Here is a 27031-nt window from a genome sequence, read left to right on the forward strand (position 1 = left end):
GATTTTATTTTATGACAACAGGTTTGGAGGGATGTTTTCTGTTTTTCTTTTTCTTACTTTTTTATTTATTTTGGTGATTTTTATTGAACACAAAAAAATGTTTTTTTTTAATTTTTATTGAGTATATTTTTTTTTAGCTGTTAAAAATTTGAGATGTGTTTTATTTATTTGGTTTTCTTCTTTTTGTCTGTTTATTTGTTTGTTTCAGGAAAACGGGGGCGTGCAGGTGACGCGCGGTGCGTAATGTGGGTGTGTTTACATGCTGCAGCATCAGAGTACCGGGGGAGGAGGAGGGAGTGTGTTTATTAGCTCTACCTGTCGCTGTCCGGTAGGCGGTGATACCGGAGGGGGTGTTGGGGGCGGAGCCGCTCGGACATGAGTAAATGACGTCACCCCGCAGGTCGCCGAGCAGTGAAACAAACATGGCGACAGAATGGAGCGGGCAGCAGGGTTTCATTCTCACCGTCATCCTCTTCGTGTGGAGCGCGGTCGGCGGGCGCACGGAGACCGCGGCGGCGTCCGGAGTGAGAGGCGGCAGCCAGGTGCTCGGCATGCGGCTGGAGAGGAGCGACAAGCCGTCGGGCACCAATGACGACGGTGTCATCCAGGTGACTGAGGAGAGCTCCGTGCAGCTCCGGTTTTACGGGGTGCAGCTCCACTCGGGCGCCTGGACGCAGATCCGCTTCACGGAGCTGGCGGACGCTGCTTCTGCAGGCGGCGGCGAAGCGGAGGAGGAGGAGGAGGCGGTGGCGGCGGCGCGCGGCAGCGGCATGATGGAGCCGGCGGCGGACAGGACTTGTGTTGATTTCACGAAGGACATCAGCGTCGAGACCTTCATGAACGTCAGCAGTCGCGGCACGTCGGGGCTGCTCACCGTGCACATTAAGCCGCTGCGCAAGAGCGAACCGCGGAAGGAGTACGCGTTGTGCACGCGGAGCGCGGACGGCAGCCGGTGGGTGCTGCTGGGGGACAGCGATGGCAGGGTGCTGGTGGTGGAGGAGAAGAAGTCTCTGCTGCCCATGTGGCTGCAGGTGATCGTGGTCTCGTGCCTGCTCGTGCTCTCGGGGATGTTCAGCGGGCTGAACCTCGGGCTGATGGCGCTGGACCCGATGGAGCTGCGCATCGTGCAGAGCTGCGGCACCGACAAGGAGAAGAAAGACGCGCGCAAGATCGAGCCGATCCGCAGCAAAGGGAACTACCTGCTGTGCTCCCTGCTGCTCGGGAACGTGCTCGTGAACACCACGCTCACCATCCTCCTGGACGACCTGATCGGGTCCGGGCTGGGCGCGGTGGTCGCCTCCACCATCGGGATCGTCATCTTTGGGGAGATCGTGCCGCAGGCGCTGTGCTCGCGCCACGGTCTGGCTGTGGGCGCCAACACCATCCTGGTCACCAAGTTCTTCATGTTTCTCACCTTCCCGGTGTCCTTCCCGGTCAGCAAGCTGCTGGACGTCCTGCTGGGCCAGGAGATCGGCACCGTGTACAACCGGGAGAAGCTGGTGGAGATGCTGAAGGTGACGGAGCCGTACAACGACCTGGTCAAAGAGGAGCTCAACATGATCCAGGGCGCGCTGGAGCTGCGCACCAAGACCGTGGAGGACGTGATGACCCCCATCGGCAACTGCTTCATGATCCAGGCGGACGCGGTGCTGGACTTCAACACCATGTCCGAGATCATGGAGAGCGGCTACACGCGCATCCCCGTGTACGACGACGAGAGGAGCAACATCGTGGACATCCTGTACGTGAAGGACCTGGCCTTCGTGGACCCGGACGACTGCACCACCCTGAAGACCATCACCAAGTTCTACAACCACCCGGTGCACTTTGTGTTTCACGACACCAAACTGGACGCAATGCTGGAGGAGTTCAAGAAAGGTCAGTGTGTGTGTGTGTGTGTGTGTGTGTGTGTGTGTGTGTGTGTGTGTGTGTGTTTGTGTGTGTGTGTGTGTGTTTATCATGTAACAGCTGATTTTTGTAAAACAGTGGGTCAGATTTCTCCTGAGTCAGCAGTTTCAAACATTTTTTTTACGTTTAAAAAAACCCTCCAAAATGATTTGTTTTCTATTTAAGTCACCAAAAACCCCCAAAAGTTAAAAAGTAATTGCTAAAAAAAATTTCTATAAGCCCCTTAATTGTTAAATTTTATATAAAAATCACCATAAAATTATTTAATATCTAATGAATTTTAACAAAAGACATATAAAGAATATGAAGAAATAAAGAAAAATATTTGTAGCTTTGTAGAGGGTGAAAAAACCCCAAATCAAAGACTCCCTCCTTTGATAAATAAAGAACAGTCCCTTAGGCCTGAGGAAAAAAAGAACACCTTCAAAATAAAAGCTCTGTGCTGCAAGTCACACTACTTCAAAATTAAGTCTGCTTTTTTTCTGCAAACTTGAAATGCAAAATGTGCCTTTGACCCAACAGCTTTGAACTAGTGCTCTACAGGAACCTACACACACACACACACACACACACACACACTGCAGGCTGTGTGTGTATCGATCGGCTCTATTGACAGCTGGAACATCACAACCTACATTTAGGCAACAACACAAACGTGAAACAACAGCGCTCTGAAACATTCGCTGCTGTTTCTGTTTTTGTGTTGAGAGAAGAAACGTGTTGATGAGCGAACTTTAGAGGAGCTGCTGGTGATTTCACCTCCTGCTCTGCTGTCAAAAACCCAAAGATTTTACCGTCTGTGAATCTCACATTTTTGCTTCAAGATGACTCGTGTGTGTGTGTGTGTGTGTGTGTGTGTGTGTGTGTGTGTGTGTTTGTGTGTGTGTTTTCAGAAAAAAATGTCCTGGTAACACAAAATTCAACTAACACACTCAGATGATTGAGAGATGCTGCAGAAGTGTTTAAAATCTCACAAACACTGTGATATTTTTATGGATGTAAACATATTATATATCTGGATGCTGCATCAGGACCGAAAAATAAGTTCATCCAGATTATTAGGACTGTTTTAGATTCATAAAAACAAACAGATAAACAAACAAACAACAAAAGGAGGGCAATATTCTCAGAAAGAAACTTGAAATTTCCAAGATTAACGTTGCAAATTTGTGAGAAAGAAGTCGAATTTTCTCTAAGTTTAAAAAGTTGAAAATTTTTTGACAAAAACTTCACAAAGTTCTGAGAAAATAGAAGTTTGATATTCTGAGTTTATAAAGTTGCAGATTTGTGAGATAAAACTCACAAATTTCGGAAAAAAATAGGCAGATATTCTCTGAGTCGCAAAATTTGTCGCAAATTTGTGAGAAAAAGGTATTAATATAGTGGGTTTTTTTGTTTTGTTTTGTTTTTTGGGGGTTAAACGACCACATCGCTTCACTTTGGATCAACATCACACAGACGCTGCCGCCTGCTGTGTTTTGAAATTATTTTTTGCAGCTGGCTTTAGCAGTTCAGAAATACTCCTGATTTTAGCGTCAGGCAGAGATATTGCGATGAACTGGATCTAATTTAACTGACTTTTTTTCTCTCACAAATTTACAACATTAATCTTGATTTTTTTTTTTTTCTCTGAATATTTCCCTCCTTTTTTTAAAAAAAAATCAGAATACCCCCCCCCCCTTTTTTTAAAATTATTATTATTTTTGTAATTGCACGACTGTGCTGTACGTCGTCTTAGTTTTGGAGCCACAGTTTGAGAAACTCTGCGCTGCATCATGAGCCCTTTTATTTATTGGCTCCATCAGTTTTGATCCGATCTGCAGCTTTTTTCTGCAGGATTTCATCTTCAGTCACTGATGAGTGAAATCGGCTGCTCGCTGTGTTCGTCATGCGTGTGATGGGATGAAAGCGTGCACGTTCAGGCGCCGGATTAGTGCGGGAAATCTCGGCGCTGATATCCACACCTCCAACACAAAGCCGCTATCATCGCAGAGATCCACCTGCAGGGAACGAAAGCCGATTGTGACGATAACGAGGCTGTTTGAAGCTTTTATTCACATTTAAAAATCTGCAAAACACAGCAACTTTTACCAGATTTAACCCCTTGAAACCTGGGCTGATTGGCTTCAAAAATGCGAAGAAGACAATTAACAACCCAAGAAGACGTGACCCGAAAAATTAACGAGAAAATATCAGAGTGAAAGAAAATTACCTAAAAATGATCAAAAGCTCTTCAAAAATTAAACAAAGAAAAACAATAGGAAAGTTAAAAAAAAAAAAAAAAAACAGAGAAAATGACATGAAAATAGTGCTTAAAAAATTACAATAACTAATTTTAAAAAAAATATAATTATGAAAATTGAAAACATTTTGTTTTCTGGACATTTTTCCCAGCTTTTAAAAGAAAGAATTTGCTTAATATATTAATTTCTTGCCAAATTGGTCAAATAAATCGGCAAATAAATTAATACAAATAAATACAGAAAATAAAATATAAATAAAAAAAATTAAAAATCATCATTAAAATAGCAAAGAGAGGTGCAAAGATATAAAGTGATTTAGAATCACATTTAAAAATGAATTTGCAGTCATTAAAAGCGTTTTTTTTTTTATTGAAAAAAAGCCCTTCATGTTTTTCCAAACCCCGAGGCAGCGCCTTTAAATATTGTGTTATTAAAAATAAATAATGGATAAATAAATAAAAATAAATAAATGAATGAATACATGAATACAATAAAAACAAAAACAAAAAAATCGTTGTTAAAATAGCAAAAATTAAGACACGAGTTGCAAAGATAAACAGATGAATTAAAATGATTTAAAATCAAATTTCAAAATGAATTTTCAGTCTTTAGCAGGTTTGGTAGCAGCGACCTCTGACCTCCCCGTGGGGACACCGTTTATAGGTCATGTGTTTGCTCTCAGAGCGGCCGGTGAAGATGATGATGATGATGATGATGATGATGATGATGATGATGATGATGATGATGATGATGTCGTCAGCGGCTGTGTGGCTGCAGCTCTGTGTCGCCGCTGGCTGAACACAACACGCCGACAGACCGTCCTCTGTTTGGTCGTGACGGCGGCGGATGTTTTCAGGCGGGATGAGTCAGAGCGGCTGGATCAGCGCCGGCTTCTGCTCCGTGAAGGAAAACACGCTCAGATTAAGAAAACGTCTTTTAGGAAAAATGCTTCAAAGTGAGAAAACAAAATCAAATAAACATGATCAGTGAAAGTGTTTCCAGGAGAGCAGGATCCTCTGTGAGCCAGCGACCATGTGAGCAAAAAAAAAAAAAAATCATGACTTCCCTTAAAAAAACTCCAAACACATCAAAACAAAAAATAATCCCAGAGAAGTGGAGATAAACCAAATTTAAAAAATTGAAAAAATAAAAAAAACATAAATCAAAACAAAATAACATAAAATAAATAAAAAATAAAGTACAATAAAATAATAAAAAAATACAATACAATACAATCACTGAAGGGTTTTAAATTATTTTTATTTATTAAATGTATTTAAAACTTGTGGTTAGGAATGTTTGCTGTATATGAAATTGACTTCTTATATATTTTTTCTTTGATTAAGGACATATAAGAGAAATTGAAGAAGATGTTGCTGCACAAGGCCCAGTGTGTTAGAGATAAACCGTAATAAAACAAAATAAAACAAAATAGAACAATAAAATAAAAAAAGAATAAATAAAATAAAATAAATCTAGGAGAAATGTAAGATGTTGCTGCACAAGGCCCAGTGTGTTAGAGATAAACCATAATAAAATAAAATAAACAAAAAAAACCCCAATAAAATTAAAAAAAAAAAAAAGAATAAATAAAACAAATTAAATCTAGGAGAAATTTTAGACGTTGCTGTAGAGGCCCGGTGTGCACGTCACTCAGCTGTCAGCAGCAGCCGCGTGCTGGTGTGTGTGTGTGTGTGTGTGTGTGTTTGTGCGTGCACGCTGCAGAGCCGCTCACAGTTACTCAGCACAACGCTCTCGTATGTTTTAATGAGGAGCGGATTAATGTGTTGTTTCTTTCTTCTCCTCCCTCCGCTCCCTCTCCTCTTTATCTCCGTTTTGGCAGCTCTTTTCTCTGCAAAGCTCTTAGTCCGGTCGGGGCTATATTAAGGCATCAATCTGTCCTCGGCAGGATAAATCCACCGACAGATCGAACAGCGTCGGCAGCGCAGCCTCCGAAATAGAAAAGCGTGTTTTCATGTAGCTGTTTGAAGTTTTGGAGGCTGCAGTCAGACGCTGCCCTACTTTCCCTCCCGTCTCTGCGGCCCAGTTTGTAAAGTGTTGGTGTTATTTCAGCGGTGCACTCATGCGTCCCGCTGCGTAACCTTCAGGTGATCTCGCTCCTCTGCAGGTAAATCCCACCTGGCCATCGTCCAGAAAGTCAACAACGAGGGGGAGGGGGATCCGTTTTACGAGGTGCTGGGTTTGGTGACGCTGGAGGACGTCATCGAGGAGATCATCAAGTCGGAGATCCTGGATGAGTCCGACCTTTACAGTGAGTCAGCACGCACACACACACACACACACACACACAGCTGATGCTGAACACGACGTCATGCAGACTACACCTTAAAAAAACCACACGAGCTGATTCAGCCTGAAGTTGTGCAAACGGGTCATTTAGGAGAACTTAAAGGTTCAGTGTGTGAGATTTTGGGGGTTTTTAGTGACGTCGAGCGGTTTGCAGATAATAACCAGCTCAAACTTCTTCTGGTCAGATTTCCTTCGTTGTTTAGGAGGTTTTGGGAGGAAAATGAGCTCACTATTAGGGATGTAACATCACGGGGCAATTAAAAATCGCTAAAATACGTGAAATTCAAATCAGTGAGATGAAAATAAACCGCAATACTCTTTTAGAACAGCAGAGGGCGTAATCTGCTTTTGACTTTGTTTACTCGACGTGCTACGTTACCACGTGTTCAACGTCCTACGTTATTTCCGAGACTAGAGACAGCTCGCCAACGTGAATAAGACGAAGCAAAGGCTCCGTGACAGGCGATGTCGAATTAGAAGATGAGCCTCCAGTTTCAAATCTGAAGTGTGGCGACATTTCAGCTTCCTCGAGTCTGAAAGTGATAAAGGCAAAAAGATAATAGAAAAGACGAAAAAAGATCGTGTGAACTACACAAATAGAACAACTAACACGATGCAGCATGAGAGCCGGCATCATGGTGAGGAGCTTCGCTCAGCCCCGCCTACACACGGTCCTCTTTAACGACGACTACACGGCAAAAAAACCCAAAAAAACGACACGGTCTAACCACAGTGACAAGCTGCGACTCCGCTCGCCCGAACTCGTCCTCTCTGTTTTCCCCTCTAAAGCAGACCTGTCCTCAGCAGCCTCGTCTGTCCCAGTGAGCAGGTTTTTAACAGCAGGGGACACTGTGAATGTCCAGAAATGCATTTATTGCTTAAATTGTGTTTTGCATTTATACCTCAGAAATTATAAGGGATTTTTTAATTTGATATAGAAAAGAAAAGAAACAGCAGGATTTTGTAAATTTTTTGTTTAAGACAATTCATAGAATTTTTTTTCAGTCATGATTTTTCTGTAATCTCATTTTGTATTTAAAAAAAATCGTTCTGTACAAATTGCCTTTTTCCTTCGTGTTTTAGAAAGAAATCAAACCGATTTGCTCAAAGTTCAAATAACTTGTGAAAGGCGTCTGAACGCAGCACAGAATACCGATGTCGATCCTGGTTTCAAAGGGTTAAATCTGCATAAAAACCAGTGTGAAGTGTGAAAACAGAAAGTTGTGTTTTTACAGGGTTATTTGCTGCATCATTGCTTTTTCTAGCTGTTGTGGTAATTAACTCTCGCGTCGTTCGTCCTGCAGCCGACAACAGAAACAGGAAGAAGGTGGACTCCAATAAAAACAAGCCCAACTTCTCGGCCTTCAAGCAGGACGCAGACAGCAACGTGAAGATCTCTCCGCAGCTCATGCTCGCGGCTCATCGCTTCCTGGCGACAGGTGAGCTCTGAGGGGGCGGCGGCTAATCTCACAGCGAGCAGCAGCGCTGATTTGTTTCACTGTCGCTCAGCCGACTGATTCTCTGCAGATTAACCCCGCGGTCACTGCGGGGCCGAGACACAGTGACCTTGGTGTCAATTTATATGCCAGATTTTTGTATTTTGAATTTGAATTCACAAACATAGCCATAAATTCAAAAATTTTATTTTCCTCAGTTTTTCTCCATGATAATAAGTTAATTTTATTTTAAAGAGATAACAAATTATATTATTATTACGAATATTATCATTTTAAAAAAAAATTATTATTATTTTTTTAATTTTTTGAAGTGTCTTTGAATACCTTGAAAAGCACTCTATAAATAAAATGTTTATAATGATAATAATGCTCATTATTATTGTGTTCAATAGTCTCTGATTTTTCAAAATTTTTTGCAAATTCTTTTTTTTTTCTAACGGCCATAAATTCTAACAATTTATTTTCCTCAGCTTTTCCAGTGATAATAAATTAATTCATTTTATAAAAATTACAATTACAATTATTTTATTGTATTTTATTTTATTAATTTATTTTTTGAGTTTTCTAAACTGTCTTTGAGTACCTAGCAAAGCGCTTAAAGAATAAAATTATTATTATTATTATTATATTAATAATAATAATAACAACAACAACAATAATAATAATAATAGTGTCATTTTCTCAAAACAGAAAGAACAAAATATTTTTTTTAACATCTCAAGATACCAAAACATAGATTTTAGATTTTCGGTGTGTTTTTTGGGGGTTAATTAAAGAGTTGGCAGCTGATTTTTTAACCCAGTAAAGTAACTCAGTAAAAAGATCTGATTTATAAAATTCAGAGCTGGTATTTATGTTTTCCTCTCGTCCCTCCCCCTCATTGTTAACCCCGTCCTCCCCCAGAGGTGACCCTGTTCAGCCCGTTCCAGATCACAGAGAAAGTCCTGCTGAGGGTCCTCAGACACCCGGACGTCATCCAGGAACTCAAATTCAACGAAAACGACAAACGCTCGCCGCAGCACTTCCTGTACCAGAGAGGCAAACCTGTCGACTACTTCGTCCTCATTCTGCAGGTACACACACACACACACACACACACACACACAATATTGCCTAAATGTATGCCATATGCATGAACACAGCCAGAATTATCAAACAGTCCCTAAAGGGTTAAAGTGAGCGTTGGAGATGTAAAAAGGTGTCGGCTGGTAAACGGGTCGTAATGGCGAGAGATTAAGACGCCACACAGTTTAAACGGGTGTCAAACAGGTTTATGTGCGTCAGTCTGCAGCAGGAATTAACTCACAGGCGACGCTAAACTCATCAGCCCGTTAAGACTTAAGATAATTAAGATCGTTCACCGAAAAAACACCTTGATGTTTTTATTTTTTTGTCACAGTTTCTTCAAAGTACAAAATTACTCCAGTTAAAAAAATAGACAAAAATGACCAAAAAAGCAAAATCTTCTTCATGTCTTCATTATTTTTCTATAAAGCCAACTCTGGACTATATTAATAATATGCAGGTTATATGCAATATACGCAATTATTTTGGGACTACCATTATTTTGTCAGTAGTTTTGAGTTTGAGACCGCAAGAAAATTATTATTTAATTCAAAAGGCATTATATTTATTACTTTGTGTTAACAAAAGTCTTATTTTTGTCCAAAAATACAGTTTAAAACTTACATTTATTCAGTTTCTAGAGATATAAAACAGAACAAATAAATAAAAAAGTTACAAGAAAACTACAAACAAAAAAAATAACCATAAAAAACAATAAAGTCACATAAACAGTGCTGGAAACTTAATTATTTTAAATATTTTACCTTTTTTTTTAGAAATAAAATGCTAACTATAAAACCAAATAATAATGAAAATATTAAATGAAAAAAATACATATGAATATAGCTTTTTATACATTTTTCATGAACATTTTTGTCACCCTTTACTTATTTCATACAATTTGTGGGAGATTTCTTGACACATTTTTGTTGCATTTTCCCTCGTTTTCGAAAAAATATCAAACCAATTTGCCCAGGTTTTAAAGGGTTAAACAGCTTGTGAAAGTCGTCAAGAAAACTTATATCGATCCGGGTTTTAAAGGTTTATATATATATATATATATATATATATATATATATATATATAGGTAGGTAGTGGTAATCCGTCCAATATGCAGCACACTATACTTATAACTTATAACTTATAATAATATACTATATAATGTTATCTGCTGAATAAATGAAACGTGCAGGTCAGTGAAAGGGTTAATAAACACGCTCTTTATAATCAATACGAACACACGAGCAGTCGTCGTGTGTCGGAGGGGCTCGTCTCTGCACGAGCTGAACTCATAGATCCTCTTATATAAGACACATGGAGGAGGGACAGGGGGTTGAAGGGTTAATTGGGATGGAGAGGAAGATGAGACGAGACACGGCAGAACATATGGACGGAGACATAAACAGCACAGAGGACGAGAGTCTGTCTCTGCGTCTGAAATCACACATTTTCACCACATATGTACTTTCGTTCAATGTACTTTTGTAAACGTGAACAATAGTTTGTGTATTTTTTGAAACACGTGACCTCCGAACTGTCCGGAGACGCCTCAGATCGAACGGAAAACACCTAAAACTGTTGAGTTTTTACGTCTCAGCGGCGGCGATGTCTGCGGGGGACATTATGTTTTCACCGTTGTCCGTCTGTCCGTGTCGTTCTCAAGAGCGCCTTGAAGGAATTTCCTCCAATTTTGGCACAAACATCCACTAAGACCTAAGGATGAACTAGATAGACTTTGGTTTCCAAAGGTCAAGGTCACTATGACCTTTTTTTCCTCATTCTTGTGAATGCAATATCTAAAGAACCCCTGGAGGGAATTTTTCCAAATTTGGCACAAACGTCCACTCACACTCAACCATGGACTGTATATAAAGACAGACGACGCGTCCCCACTTACCCCTGCTATGCTTAAGTGAGGCCGAAATATTCGGGATACTGCTGCTGCCGTCTTACGCTCCTGAAGTCATTCGGAGCCGGAGTCTGCGTAGCGATATCCGCGATGCGGGTAGTTCTCGCCAAAACACCCGTCCGACCAATCGACCAGTTGAGGGTTTTCCTCAAATTTTTTATTTTTTTTTCACATTACAAAAAGATATTTCGCATTTTTACAAGCTGTGTTTTAATGCGTTTCCTCAAATTTGTTACAAACGTCCACTTGGACTCGAGAATGGTCTGATAAGAGTTCGGTGGTCGAAGGTCAAGGTCGCTGTGACCTCACAGAGCACGTTTTTGGACACAAGTTAAGAATTTTTACACTAATTATGACAAAATTCCACACTAATGTCTTACAGAATAAAATGATGAAGTGATGATATCGAGTACTTCATCCTTATTCTGCAGTAACACACACACACACACACACACACACACACACACACACACACACACACACTGCCGTTTTTATGCCACAGTGGCTGCCGGCATTTTGTTTTTGTTTTTTCTGTCAATCCCTTTCAATCATGTTTATTTGAGTTCAGCGTATTTTTCATTGAGATAAAGTGACTCAAAATGTGCTCTACCAAACATTTTACACTTTAAAGGGTTTAAAACGTACTAAATATTAGCATTTTAGTATGAAATTTTGGACTAAGTGAATCTCCTTTTTTGTTGCAAGAAGTACTTTATTACATTTTTTTTTGCAAAGATTTGTTTTTATTAACAGATGATCAAACTACAGTGCAAGTGGAGTTCAAAAATGTGCCAGAATTCCATTCGTGTATTTGAAAATATTATTTGTAAGTAAAAGTACAAAGATACTTATCCAAAAACAACGGGAAATATAAAAGGATATGTATATATATATATATATATATATACTATAAGGATAAAATTCCGAAAATATATATACAGAGATGTACAAATACTTTACATACCTTAATTACAATTTTGCACAGGTGATTTATTGTTTATTATCGTAACACTCGCAGGCGTAAAATACTGTAAAAACAAAATTACAGATTCACGATCCAGAGAATAAGTAAACTCGACAGGTGTGTGACACGCCGTCTCTCGGCTCCGTGTGTGTTATCACTCATTTTAACCAAGTGTGTGCGAACGCTGTTATATCGTTGTGTTTGGGAGTGTGTGTTTGCACTCAGAGGTTTTGTTGTCGACACCTGAGGTGTGGATAAAGTGACTGCAGACACTCAGAGCGCAACCTGAGCGCAGCTGCTCCTGTTTCTGCCCCACACGGCTGTGTGTGTGTGTGTGTGTGTGTGTGTGTGTGTGTGTGTGTGTGTGTGTGTGTGTGTGTGTGTGTGTGTGTGTGTGTGTGTGTGTGTGTGGTAAAGAGACACCTGTGGCAGGATGTAATATTTATGGGATGTCAGTGTTTCTGTTACCTGCCACAGGAGACGAACGCTGGATTTTGCAGCAGAGCTTCTTGACCGACTCACACACACATTCTTGTACTTCTATCTTTATGAGGACCCTCGTTAACGCACTAATTGGGGTCGACTGATATTGGTTTGGACTTAAATAAAAAGAAAAAAAATATATATAAATAATGATAAATAAAAATATCTCCCTGAGGTTTTACAAAAGTAAATGTTTCTTTGCACTTTTTTAATTAATTAACTTTTTTAAAATAAAATACCAATTCAGATAATCTGCAAAACGCCAAAGATCGGTCCCGATAATCGGCTGGGCTGCTAATCTGTCGACCGGGCGATAACACACACGGTCAGATATTGTACTTAATAAACAAAATGTCCTTTGTGTGTTTTTATTTGTGTGTTTATGTGTGTGTGTGTGTGTGTGTGTGTGTGTGTGTGTGTGTGTGTTTCAGGGGCGAGTGGAGGTGGAAGCCGGAAACGAAAAACATGAAGTTTGAAACTGCCCGTTCTCCTACTACGGCGTGATGGCTCTGAGCTCACCGTCACTGGGTGAGACAGCACACACACACACACACACACACACACACACACACACACATTTATTTAAAATAAAATAAAATGCAAAAAAAAAACAAAAAACGGCGCCATTGAAAGCCATTCAAATTGTAATTTTTGATCCCACAGCCATCAAAGCATAAAAACATGACTTGTATTATTTTTGTCATTTTGGGCTTTTAACTTGGAATCTGTCATTTTTACTATTTTCCATCTCGAAAAAATATGTTTGTGTTTTTTGTTTTATAGTGACATCATGACAAAAACCTGGCATTTTAAGGGTTAAAATTCTGAAAATTAATTGATATTTATGATTAGGACTGATGTTGGTTGAAAAAATAACTAAATAAAAGCACAAAATTATATTAATGTCCATATTTTTAAAGCTTGATTTCAAAAACCAGATTTTTTTTGCACAGAGCAAAACGTGTGTGTGATACTAAAGTGGCGCCCTAACGGTTAAATATCTCGTGTTTGGACTGTATTCAGCTGAATTAATCTTAAAAGAAAATAATATTTGCAAATCATTGCATTCTGCATCCCAACCTTCTCTGTTGTACTAGTTTACTTGAGTACATATACATTTTCTGATCATTTATACTTCTACTCCACTACATAACTTTTACTCCATTATATTTATTTAGTTACTTTTGTACATTACAAAAATATATTTTGATGCAGAACTATACTACTTATCTAATTGGTAGTATACAAAGTATTTGACCTGGACTCCACATGATGAATTACATTTTCATTACTGATAAAAAGAGAATAATATAGTATTCTAACTCGTATTATGACTCCTATTTTATATTATTGTAACTCATTAAAAGTAGAAAATGTATAATATTTTTTAAAGCTTGATTTTTGCATTTTATGTGCAAAGCAATATAAATAATAATAATAATAATAATAACAATAATAATAATAATAATAATAATAATAATAATAATAATAATAACAATAATAATGATAATTTTAGAGAAATGATTACAAAACAGAAGTAAATGCTGTTCAAATAATAAATTAAAAGATAAGATAAAATAGACAAATAAAAATCGAGTGTGTGTGATATTAAACTGGGGCCCTGAGGGTTAATGAAACCCGGGTCAGAGGTGATGCAGACTGAGTGCAGCTGGTTACCTGTAGAGGTTGAGTGTTGCATACCTGAGTGCAGCTGGGTGGCGGCGGCGGCGGCGGCGGTGTCGGTATCCAGGCGGCGTCTCTGCCGTGTGCTGACTCAGCAGCGACTCCTGGTGGTCAAACATCGTCTCTTTTTCTTCGTGTCCTGCTCTTCTGCTGTCTCCCGTCCTTCCTGTTGACCTGTTTCTGTCTCCTGGACAAACTGCTGTCTGTTCCTCACGTGCACATTAATGCAGCTCAGTGTGTGTGCATGTGCAGTGTCAAACGTACGCGTCAAAACACTCGACCATTTCTCATCCTGAAACGCCCCAAATGTGGATTTTAAACTTTCTGTGTCAGAAGAATAAATCCAGAATCTTTTTAAAATGTGGCTTCAGTCTTTGAACCAGATTTGAGCAGAGATGGATGTGACATAAAGACTTAAAGATGAAAATCAGTCAAATTAATTAATATATATTTCTTATGTAGCAGAGAACAAACTTTTATTGATCCTCAGAGCTGAAATTCAAACAGTAAAATAGGAATAGTATGAATGCAGTATAGTAGTATAAAGTAAAGTATACTGAAAGTATACTGAGCAAAAAACGTTTGTTTTTGCTCCATTTTCCACAATTTTAAATTAATGATTTAAAACTTTTTTAATGCAGTAAATAGTATATTTCCCAAAGTTACACAAATGTGTTAAAATAACAATTATTAATTAGTATTGTATTTATTATTAATAAAGTATAATAATAATGATAGTAATTATAATTTTAAAAATGATGGATGAATAGTACCAAATCCCAAGTGTTGCTGTTACACATCTTTCCCACCAGAGAGCACTGACAGTTTAATTTTACATTTTTCATTTTTTTAACATAATTCTATAAAATGTGCTAAGAAGGACATGTGATTTGGTACTATATTATTATTTATCAGTCATTTTTATAATAATAATAATAATAATAATAAATAACTGTTATTGTAATTATTGATTTAATTTCATTTGTCACATGAAAAATAAAATGTATATGAAGAATAGTTCTCAGGAAAAATAGTCATGAGACAGTTATTTAGGTTTAATTTGTTAACGTGGAACCTTGAGATGTTTTTCTATATTTCTTAAATTATGTTTTTGTCTCTGCATGTTAACCTGCTTAAAACGAATAATTAATTGGAATTAAAAATTAGATATTATAAGAAATGTATCAATTTCTCTGTAATTAGTATCAAACTACCTTCTTATGAATTCCCAAATATAATCTTTAAAATACTGTTTTAAGAAATTGTGGAAAACTAGGGAACCATAAAATAGCTATGAAATGATCTGCTTATTAATGATTAAATATGAGGGGTTGTTTTTAAAGATGTTTTTTTTGTCACGCTGTCAGATGTTACATTTTTAATGATTTTTAAATGAATGCAAATAGAACTGAACCATATATATATTAAATATAATTAATTTTTTAAAATTAAAATTTAAAATGAAATAAATAATATAATAAAATAAAAGGAAAAGCAAGTCCTCATATATACAGTTTATAGTTGGAACCATGATTTTATTTTTTACATGAAAAAATAACTTACACAATAATAAAAATAGTTGCCAATTCATTTTCTCAATAATTTACATTTTTTAATATTGATTTATATATAAATGAAGCTGCTTCTGCTTATGTCAGGTGGTTTAGTCCCTCTATCGTCCATTTAAATTGGTGAACACGTCACAGAGTTTTAAATATTTTATGTTCTCATCGTATTTGGCGTCTGGATCTATTTAAAACGCTCTGAGAGGAAAAAATGTTATCATTTTTTGAAGATTTTTGGTTACAGGAAGCTTCTCTGAGCAGTTTATGATGCAGTGAAAAAATAAAAAGATGCATCTGAGGGGAATAAATGCACAAAACAAATAAACCAGCTCATCTCTCTGTCTCTCTCTCTCTGCCCTTCCTCCTCTCCTCCTCCTCCTCTCTCTCTCTCAGCCGTCACCCCTCCTCTCTCCCCATCAGTGGCGTCTCCCCCTCCACGACGCCTCTCTCTTAAGAGGTTTTCTCTGTTCTCTCGTTTCCCAGGTAAACGCTCGCATGGGCCAGAGGAGGGAGGGATGGAGGGAGGGAGGGGGGGATGGATGGAGGGATGGAGGGAGGGAGGGAGGGATGGATGGAGGGAGGGGTGGAGGGGGAGTTCCTCTTTAAATCTCATTTTCCTTTTTTTCATCATCTTCAGAGTCCTGATCCAGCAAGTACACACCTGTAATACACACAGCGTCGCACACAGTACAGTTTCGTTTAACTTTGACCCTTTTTTATGCCTTTTTTTAAATATTTTTTTGGCCCTTTTGAGTCACTTTTGACCTCATTTTTACCCACAGAGGGACTTTTAAAGTGGAGCTACAGAGTAAGAAAATTGTTGGGCGTTGTTCGGAAAACAACCTGAAAATTAACGTTAAAAATTATCAAAGAAAATTATTAGAAAATTATCCCAGTAAAAATGAGGGGAAATGTCCAGAAATTAGATTTTTTGATTGTTATAATTTTAAATTTAAAAAAAGTTACAGTTTATATTTTTAAAGTTTTAGATTTTTTTTCGAGACATTTATTGTCTGTGCTCATTTTTTAAATTTTGATTTTCTTTCTGTCTTTTTTTTTATTTTGATAATTTTGAGGTAATTTTTAAAACTTTTTTTAACCAATTTTTTTTAGCTTTTTTGTGGGGGCAAGTTGTTCATTGCCTTCCATTGTAATAATTTGTAACAAAAACACTGAAAAAAGGCAATGAGAAACTTGGCAAGAAATGATCCACAAATTGTAAGAAATAAATAGATTTAAAAATTAATCTAGGGAATAAAGGAAAAAAAAGGAAAAGGAAAACTATACTTATAATGATCATAAATACAGGTTTTAAGTTATGATAAAGAATAATAATGTTTTAGCACTTTTTCCAAGTATTGCTTTCGTTTTTTGACTTCTATTTCTTTTTTTAACTAATTTAGCACATAACTTACTTTCATTTTTGCATTTTTACTGTTGTTTTTTATTATTATTTATTTAAACTTTTATTTTATTTTATTTTTTTTTTTACAATTTTCTGGCTAATTTTTGGGTCATTTTTTCTGTAATTGCTCAGCAATTTTTTCCCTTATTTTTGTAAGAAATCAAACCAGTTTGCTCCGGTTACAAGGCGTTATTTTCAGGTCAGGTTGATAGTTCGTCTTTTAATAAATCAGATCAGCGGATCTTTAACTCAGATTAATTAAGTGTGAAAAGACTCAGACAAACTTGCTGGATGGGCTCGAGGTGCGGCGTCCACTTTTTTTTAACCCTGTCACCACCTCCCCCCTCGAACCACTGATCTGTGGTCAGATATTTATTGATTACTCTAAACAATATCAATAAGAAGAGTGCACTAACCTGACCGTGGACCTCTGGTTAAAGGAATAGTTCGACTTTTTGAGAAATGTGTTAATTTTCTTACTTTAGAGTCAGATGAGAAGTGAAATACGAAACTACAGCACAGCAGCGAGTAGACTGTCAACAGCGATCGATAAAAAACAAGAGTTTCCCAAAATGTTGAACTATTCCTTTAAGCACAAATAACCTCAAACTCACTGATACTCAACCTGCTTTGCTTTGGGGGCCAATTCTGAAAAATGACAAGAGGCCAGGGGCCAGTCACAGGAGCCACATACATGGTCCTAGGATTTTAGGACATTTCAAATATTTTAGGACATTTCTCAGAATCTAGGACATTTCTCTGATACAGGACAATCCTAGGGTTTAAGGATGTTTCTGGGATTTTATGACATTTCTAGGATTTTAGCACATATTGCAGATTTTAGGACATTTCTAGGACATATGACGTTTCTCTGATTTTAGGACATTTCGAGGATTTTAGGACATTTCTAGGACATATGACGTTTCTCTGACTTTGGGACATTTCAAGGATTTAGAACGTTGTCCAGATTTTAGGACATTTCTAGGATTTTCAGACTTTTCTTGGATTTTAGCTCGTTTCTAGGATTTTAGTATGTTTCTTATATTACAGGACATTTCTAGAATTGTGTGGTATTTCAAGGATTTTAGGACATTTCTCAGATTTTAGGATGTTTCTTGGATTCTAACATTTCTCAGATTTTAGGACATTTCTTGTATTTTGGGACTTTTCTAGTATTTTAGGATGTTTCTTGGATTATAGGACATTTCTAGGATTTAAGCATGTTTCTAGGATTTTAGGACATCTCTACGATTTTAACGTGTTTCTTTGATTTTAGGACATTTCTAAGATTTCAAGATGTTTCCCAGATTTTAGGATGTTTGTCTGATTTTAGGACATTTCTGGTATTTTGAGACATTTATAGTATTTTCAAACATTTCTAGGATTTTAAGATTTATCTATGACTTTTGGACTTTTCTTGGATTTTAGCGCATTTCTAGGATTTGTATGTGTGTTTCTTATATTTCAGGACATTTCTAAGATTTTACAGCATTTCCCAGATTTGAGGACATTTCTAGGATTTTGTCACGTTACTGGGATTGTAGGATGTTTCTTGAATTTCAGGACATTTGTAGGATTTTAGGACATTAGGGTCTTAGCTAGGCCCTCTGTCGGGGGTGTGGGGGATCCTCTCTGACACTTTTTTAATCAGCAAGCTCCTTTTTGATGCTGTTTTATTCACTCTGACACCTTATAGATACTAAAAGTTCAAAAACAATTCACAGTGTGAATCACTTTATTTTTATTGTGAATTAATAAAAAAAAGTTGGGGGGCCCTTGGCACCCTATCAGGGGCCAGATTTGGCCCACGGGCTGCAGGTTGAGTATCACTGCTCTAACTTTCACCACGACGCTGAACTCCAGCTCTCTGATCGTCACCGACTCTCTTTCTGAGACCACGAGGACGCTTTCCTGCCCCTGACGTCCCTCCATGACATCACTAAAACCAGCCAATGAGAGAGCTCCCTCCTCTGCGCTCACACTGTCCTGTTTCAGCCACAAACGATGCACTCGGCCTCATCGCACGTGGCACGTTTGTCTCATCCTCTGCATAACAAGCTCACCTCTAACATCGACCCATCACGTGTGATGACATTAACACGTGTGTGTGTGTGTGTGTGTGTTGCTGTGTGTTCACGCTCATCATGTTTTCAGTTTTTCTTGGTGTGTTTTCTGCTTTGCTTTGTGTGTTTTAGTTTTCTTTATTTTCCTCCTCTCGCTCACTCTCCTCTCTGTTAATCCCCAGAGTTTCGCTCTCCGTCACACGGGGGAAACCTCAACCGCTCGGCGTCTCTGAGCTGCACTGAGCGCGCTCCAGAAAGCGGCTCGGTCGGCGGGAGCATCACTCAGATCCCGGGAACGCCATTCCAGTACATCCCAGACTTCTGCGTACGAGCTCTCACAGACCTGCAGTTTGTCAAGGTGAGTATAAATTTACTCCACTGAAGTACTCACATACTTTACTAAAGTAAAAGTACCATTACATTAAAAGTACTTCACTACAAGTAAAGTTCCCAAGGTCAAAATCCTTATTATTATTATTATTATAAATCAGTCAGACTTTACAGACTGAAATGTATAGAGGAGGGATCTTTCTTTAAAATGACGTCCAGATACTGCTTTTATTGGACTAACAAGTCAAAAATGTTGGAAAGCATCGCTTGCATATTATTATTATTATTAATATTATTATGTGCCGGAGATCCACGCTGTCGGAGATCTGCACTTCCAGCCGCCATATCGAAGATCTGTGCTGGCAGCTGTCATTTCGGATATCCACGCTGCCAGCCGCTGAGTTGGAGATCCGCGCTGTCGGAGATCCGAGCTGCCAGCCGCTGTGGACGGATATCCGTGTTGCCGGTTTCTGTTTCGGAGATCTGCGCTGTCGGAGATCCGCGCTGCCAGCCGCTAGAGTAGGAGATCCGCGCCGTCGGAGAACCGCGCTGCCAGCAGCTCTATCAGAGATTCACTCGTGCTTCCAGCTGCTGTGTTGGAGATCCGCACTGCCGGCCCCTGTGGCAGAGATCCGCACTGCCGGCCCCCGTGGCAGAGATCCGCACTGCCGGCCCCCGTGGCAGAGATCCGCACTGCCGGCCCCCGTGGCAGAGATCCGCACTGCCGGCCCCTGTGGCAGAGATCCACGGCCGCTGTATCAGAGATTCATGCTGTCGGAGATCTGCGCTGCCAGCTGCCGTTTTGGGGATCAGCCTTTGTCTCACTGCACAGCTGTCCGACAATCAGCTGTTTCATCCGTGACAATGCCACTGGCTATCAGATTCCACAACTAAAGTTGATATTTTTTCCTTTTAAGCTGTTTGTTAAATTATATCTGGTCGTACTACTTGAAAGCCTCACTGATGCTTTTTGTCCTCCTCAGATCACTCGTGCTCAGTACCAGAACGGCGTCCTGGCATCCAGGCTGGACAGCACGCCGCAGTCTCCAGAGGGCAGTCACACTCGCCTGGACACGTCTGTGTCTTTGCCTCCCGTGACGCCGCCGGGGACCCGCGTTCCACTGCCGCTGGCCACGCCTCCTGTAAAGCGCCCGCCGTCTAACGCTCAGCCGCCGCCGAGCAGCCGCGCCGCTCTGCCCCAGACAACCTCGTCCTCCAGCCGCAGACCCAGCCAGTGTCTGCCGCAGGCAACTCCGCCTCCGAGCAACCACACCCCCTTCACCCAGCCCCCTCCGGGCTCCATGGGCACAACGGCGTCCACCTTTAAGACCCACCCGACGCTGCCCTCCTCCAAGCAGTCGCCGCCCTCTGCAGGTCCGGAGAACGGGCCGGGGGAGGCCGCCGCCCTGCTCATAGAGCAGCAGAACTGCGTGGGCCCCCGAAGACCAAGCAACACCCAGGCCCCCCCCTACCCACAGGTCCACACCATCAGCCACGCACACACCGAGAGCACCATCTAACGCGACGCCCCCGCGGCGAAACGAAACTACCTGAGCACTCACTCACTCACTCACTGGCACTACTTCCTGTTTGCTTGTTAAACGTTTCCGTAGACGTCTGAGGGAAGCCGAGGATCAGACAAACACAGATCCTCCTCCGTCCCGTCCTGCATGTCCCCCTCCCGACACGACACACACCAGATAGACTACAAACATGGCGGAGGGAACACTCGAGAGTATGAATAGAACTACAGACGGAGCTGTGTGTGTTTTTAAAGGAGCACTTCACCCAAAACACAAAAACACATTTTTTTTACCTTCCTCCGACGGTTTCGAGCCCTGCAGATGGTTTTAGATTTACGTGTGCGGGTTTTCAGATGTCTGCCTCAGTGAAAAATTAACTCAGCAAAAACAATTCCCAGTTTCTGTGGATCATCTACAGACCCAAAAAACCCACTTCGTTATACACAGGAACTCATCTGCAACAGTTTCTGACGCCTTTCACAAATATTTCAACCTTTGAACTCTGAGCAAATTAAGTTAATTTCTTTCCAAAACATGTGGGAAAAAGGCAATGAGCAGCTTGGTAAGAAATGATCCACAAATTGCAAGAAATTAGTAGATTTAGAAAATTATTTATTTTTTTAAAAGTTGGGGAAAATAAAAAAGAGAAGGAAAACTATATTTGTAATTATTATAATTAAATATTTAAAAATATGTTACAGAATTATTATTATATTTTAAACTAATTTTAAACAGATAATTTTCTTGCGCTTTTTATTAATTTCTTGTCAATTTTTGGGTTGTTTTTGAGCCTCCTTCCCATGTTTTTGAAATAAATCAAGCCAGTTTGCTCAGGTGTCAAAGGGTTAAAATTGTTATCATTAAAAAATGAATTAATTTAGCAATTTTCCCACAAAATCACATCGACATCATTTTTATGTTTTTTATTTTTATTGAAATTGAAATGCAAAAAATACCATTTCCCCCAAAATCATGACATACATCGCAAAATCTCGAAATAAAACAAACCCAATACAGACACCTCACGCCAGCCAAAGACTTTCGTCAATAATAATCACAATAAAAAAATGTATTTGTGTTGTTTAACCAAATTACAACAACATATCAACAGATATGCTGTTTCCACAAGTATGTCCCAAATAAAGGGGTTTGTCCTGTTTTGAAATGAAATAAAATAAAATAAATAAATAACTAAAATATGCTGCATTTACATAAAAAGTAAGGATGAAAAAATAATAATATTTAATTCATTTCCTTTGTATTTTGGAGGCAGATATCTCAAAACCGCTTCACATAAAACTGAAACTATTTCCAGGGCTTTTTTTTGTTTTTTGTAATTTATGTGAACTGAACCTTTAAGTCGTCACTGATAAGACATTAACAAAAAAACGTACATTCCCACCTGGCACTTCCAGATCCGAGCTGGAGTCGGTTTAGTTTTTTTTTTCCATTTATTTATTCCAAAGAGTGAAACTTGCAGAAACTTAAAGTCAAGAGTGAAGGTTTTATCTTCAGTAGGATTTTAGTTTGTTTGCGTTTGTTGGAGTTCAAGCGGCTTTCATCGAGGCCGGCGTGAGCGGATGAATTTCTCTGCCGAACTGTCAGTTAGTCGGTTCAAATACCAGCAGACGGACCAGAGTCACGTTTCTGAGTGAACGTTAGACGATCGTGCTGCTGATTCTGCATGTTTGGTTTAATACAAACCGCGAGTACTTTGCATTACACTATTCGTGCTGCAGTTTTGCACAATTTTGGATTCATTAATTTTACCAGCTTGAAGGCGTCAGTCTGTGTCAGTTTATTTCTATTTTGCATTAAATTAAATTGTGAGTCGCAGCGCAGGCAGATTTCTATGGAGTCCAAAGTGTGTCTCTTTAATTTAAACTTAAATAAATTAATAACAGCTTGAGCCGTTACTTGGTTCAGACATGACTGCCGATCAGTCAGAGCCTCCTGTGCTGCTCTGAAGGCAACACTTTATTTTTTAAGTTTTAGTGCCACAAAACTTCTTCAAATTAAAGACAAACACAGAACTTTAATTCTTAAACCAGATAACAAATTAATTTTTACATTTTTAAAAACAATTTTTGTTTTTCCATTTAAAAAAACAAAGAAACATTTTAGTTGACAAATTTAATCATCTTTTTTCATTATTATTTTTAGTATATTAAATCACAATTGAAAGGCATATTTAACAATGAATTAACAATTCAGCATTTATTAATTTATTATCTGAAAATAATTGAAGTTCACTCATTGATTTCCATAGCTGAAAGAAACGAACTGACACCAACTGATACCTGAAAAGTTGAAAATCTACACAAAACAAACCCTGCATGTGCTGAAAACTGTCTGCAGTAATTGAAATTACACATAATTTGTAATTTAGAGGCTAAAACTTGCAAAAACACCGGTATGGTCCTTTAAAAAAAAATTCCTGGAGATGTGAAGGTGGGTGTCTTCCTGGTCTACCTCTTGACCAAGGCAATATGTTTTAAATTATTTAATTTCCAAGTTAGAATATTTATTTCACGTAATATTAATTTATATATTTGACATTCAACTTGTTTTGTATTTTAGATATTTTATTTATTTTTTTGTTGTTTTTGGTTCTTGGGAACTGTTAAAAGTCGACGGACAAGCTGCAAATTTCAGACACTTTTTCTTCCACTTTCCACTAAATCTTCCTCACTGTGAACAGACGGAGCTTTTTCTGGAGCTTCACCTCGACGTGAAGAGTCGACCAAACCGGATCTTTAGTTGTTACACTGCGCTCGCTGACGCGAAGCGACGGACTGATGTCAGAACTCCTCTGTGGAAGGTGGGCCTCTTATTTTTATTTATTTCCACTCAGTTATTGAACGTCAAAGCGCACAAATGTGGGTTCACGTGGTGGCATGAAGACAAAATAATCCAGAGCGACGAGTGTTTTATCATCTGATGTCCAAGTTTAACACTTTCCCCGCCAGAGAGTTATTATTAACCCTTTGAAACCTGGATCGTCATCAGTTTTCCTGTGCTGCGTTTACAAGCTGCTTGACCCTTTGAAACCTGAGCATATTGGTTTGACTTGAAATGTTTTACAAATTGCAAAACATTAGCAGAAAATGACAGTTAATGACCTAAAAATTACTTTTAAAAAAAGGGGAGAATTATTAGAAAATTATCCAAAAATACGGAAAAATGTCCAGAAAAAATGTATTTTTAATTTACTAATTCTGTATTTAAAATTATGTTGAAGAAAAAATGAATTATACATATATATATATATATATATATATATATATATAAAAACGTATTTTTTTCAACAATTTTGGGACATTTTTTCAGGTTTGTGACTTTAAATTATAATTTTCAGTAATTTCCTTTGTAACTTTTTTTTGTGCATTATTTAATTTCTGGGCCATTTCTTGTTAACTTGCTTGCGGCCTCTTCCCCATGTATATGAAAGACAAATTTCGCAGGTTTCAAAAAGTTAAGTTCCCAGCCAGCTCCAGCATTTTTGGTCATACTTATTAATTTTCAAGATCTCCAGAATATTTTTGGAAATAATAATAATGTCAGTGGTAAAACAAAAATACAACTACACTGACTATTGTAATCGATAGATAATGAAAATTAATTCACCCTTTAATCAATCAACCAATAAAAAAAAAACAGAACAAAACAAAAAAACAAACAATGAAATATTACTCAAAATCGACATAATTGGCGAAAAAATCCCAAAACATAGTAACCAACCAACACACCACAGCTGCTCAAAGAAGACAAACAACTTCCCAGAAACATCCTCGGTAGTTTTCTTTTCCCGCCACCCTGGGACCTTAGATCGTCTTGTTCGTCTGTTTTTGGACATGGAAATGTTTTATTGCACAACATCCGTGACAGCGTCGCCTACGCTGTAACAGCGAAATCACAGATTGCTGGAAAATCTCGTTGATGGCGGGGAAAGTGTTAATATTTTCTGCACAAGACACAAAAAGCAGCTCTTTCTCTCAGAGGCTCCGGGCCGTTTTGGTTGTGAGCAGGGCCGTAACCTGGATTTTACACTGATTTTTTACTTGCCGACCACGTTAAAATCTGTCTGTCAAACACGAATCTGCAGCCGGTGGAAGAAAGCGAGTCTTTAACCCGAATTCACGTGTGTGTTTGTTAACCATTGAGCTTTTCCGCGGTTAAGGATTGACACTTGAAAATCGAGAACACTTCACAGCACAATAACTTGAGATTTAATGGACAACAAACATTCCACTGCATGTCTTCACACTGGTGACGTTAACCCTGTCGAGGCTAAATGTGGTGTGAAAAACCCTCATGTTGCTTCCTATAACTGGACAAATGTACGTATGGTGTGTGTGTGTGTGTGTGTGTGTGTGTGTGTGTGTGTGTGTGTGTGTGTGTGTGTGTGTGTGTGTGAGGGTGTGTGTATGTGTGTGTGTCCGTAAGGCACTTAAAAACAATGTGAAGTACATTTAATTGTGTGTAAATGAAAACTATTCAAACTGAGCAGACGGGAGTTTGAGGACGTTGGGTTTTAGTGGAGATAAAGAGATTAACACGAAAACGACTGTAGCAGCTCGTTCCTCTCGGGATGAGCTCAGACGTTAAAGCTGCTAGCATGTAATCTACCTATTTTATTTTATTTTTCCTACGTATGCAGTGACACTGAAACTATTTTAAGTGACTGTGAAGATGAATTTTTTTGCTGATGATATAGCAATTTATTCGAAAGGATAAAATAACAAACAACCGTCGTATAAGCTAGCACTGATTTAAAAAACACTTTAAACGTGTGATATTCTGAAAATATTCCAAAGCTTTTCTGTTTTTGTGGGATGATTAACCCCAAAACTGGATTAACCCTTTAAAAACTGAGCCAAATGGTCTGATTTCTTTGCAAAAACTTGAGGGGAAAAAAAAACTTTGCAAGAACTGTCCGACATATTTTAAGAAATTAGTAAAAGGTGACAACAAAATAAAATGAAATAAAATAGTTCAGAAAACTATATTTATAATTACATAATTTTATGTTTAAAATTAAAAAGAAACATGCAAGCAAGCATTTTTTAAAATTTATTGTTGTTTTTTTATTCATCTTTTTATTTATTTTTTAATTGCTCATTTTCAAATCATTTTCTTGTATTTTTTTAAATTTTTTTTTACTAATTTCTCACTAGTTTTGGGGCTGTCTCTTGCCAAGTTGCTTATTGCTTTCTCCGTATGTTTTTGGAAGAGATCAGACCAGTTTATTCAGGTGTCAAAGGGTTAACAACCTGCTCCAGGGCCCCCCCACAAAGCCCCAAATTCACTGTGCTAATTTGATTTAACAGTCCCTCTGGGATTTTATGCAGTACATATTGCAATTGTTCTTTTTTGTGTGTTTTTGGCATTTTATTTATTTTTTAATGGAAGCAGTTGAAAGGTTTTTGGCACAGTGTCAACTATTCCTAAGGTACAAACGTCCCCTTGAACTCATTGGATTTTGGTGGTCAAGGTCGTCGTGACCTGGTCCATCTCGATCTCGTGAATGGGATATCTCCAGAACACCTTGAGGGATTTTATTTTTGTCAAATATGGCACAAATGTCAACTTGGACTCAAGAATGAACTGGAATAGATTTCAAGTTTTATCCTTGAAAATCTGTGGGAACCTTGATCCTGGAGGAGCTGTCCAAAAAATGAGCTCAAAATCAACAGTTCATTCTTGAGTGTCAAAATCAAGCCATCAGACCTTCAATATTTCCTTTTTTTCTTTTTTGTGCTTTACCATATGACCACACAGTAAACTGGGGGTTAATGGGGCCCCGGCAGCTCATTTTTACCCCAGGGGGCCCACCAGGTGAATCCGGCCCTGGAGATCTTTTTATTTTATTCCACAGAACGTTCCAGCTGGTTATATGGAAATACTGATTTATTGGACATAGCCTTACCCTCTATTGGAAGAAAATTTAGACCTGCCTGCTGGTTCATATAGGTCTCATGTAGCAATTGGTCTTATACTGGTTTCCAGTGAAGCCACTGGTTGGCTGTGTGACTACCAGTTTGTGTACTGGGAAATGTGCAAAACAAATTGTTCTACTATTTAATGTTGTATTTATTGTAAACATTGTATTTATTGTTGTTT

General features: G+C 38.6%; 1 protein-coding gene across 1 annotated transcript; it reads left to right on the forward strand.

Annotated features, from left to right (window-relative positions):
* Positions 1-338: 338 nt before the first annotated feature.
* Positions 339-23752, forward strand: cnnm4a (cyclin and CBS domain divalent metal cation transport mediator 4a). The gene is given in 8 exon segments (XM_088070894.1): positions 339-1878; positions 6280-6423; positions 7766-7900; positions 8822-8991; positions 12771-12867; positions 15981-16070; positions 19238-19413; positions 20369-23752. Coding segments are annotated over 8 exon segments (2844 nt in total). The 5' UTR covers positions 339-383; the 3' UTR covers positions 20906-23752.
* Positions 23753-27031: the final 3279 nt, after the last annotated feature.

Source organism: Plectropomus leopardus, chromosome 20 (assembly GCF_026936395.1).
Source record: "Plectropomus leopardus strain MGB_pleo_1.0 chromosome 20, ASM2693639v1, whole genome shotgun sequence".
Classification (NCBI taxonomy): Eukaryota; Metazoa; Chordata; class Actinopteri; order Perciformes; family Serranidae; genus Plectropomus; species Plectropomus leopardus.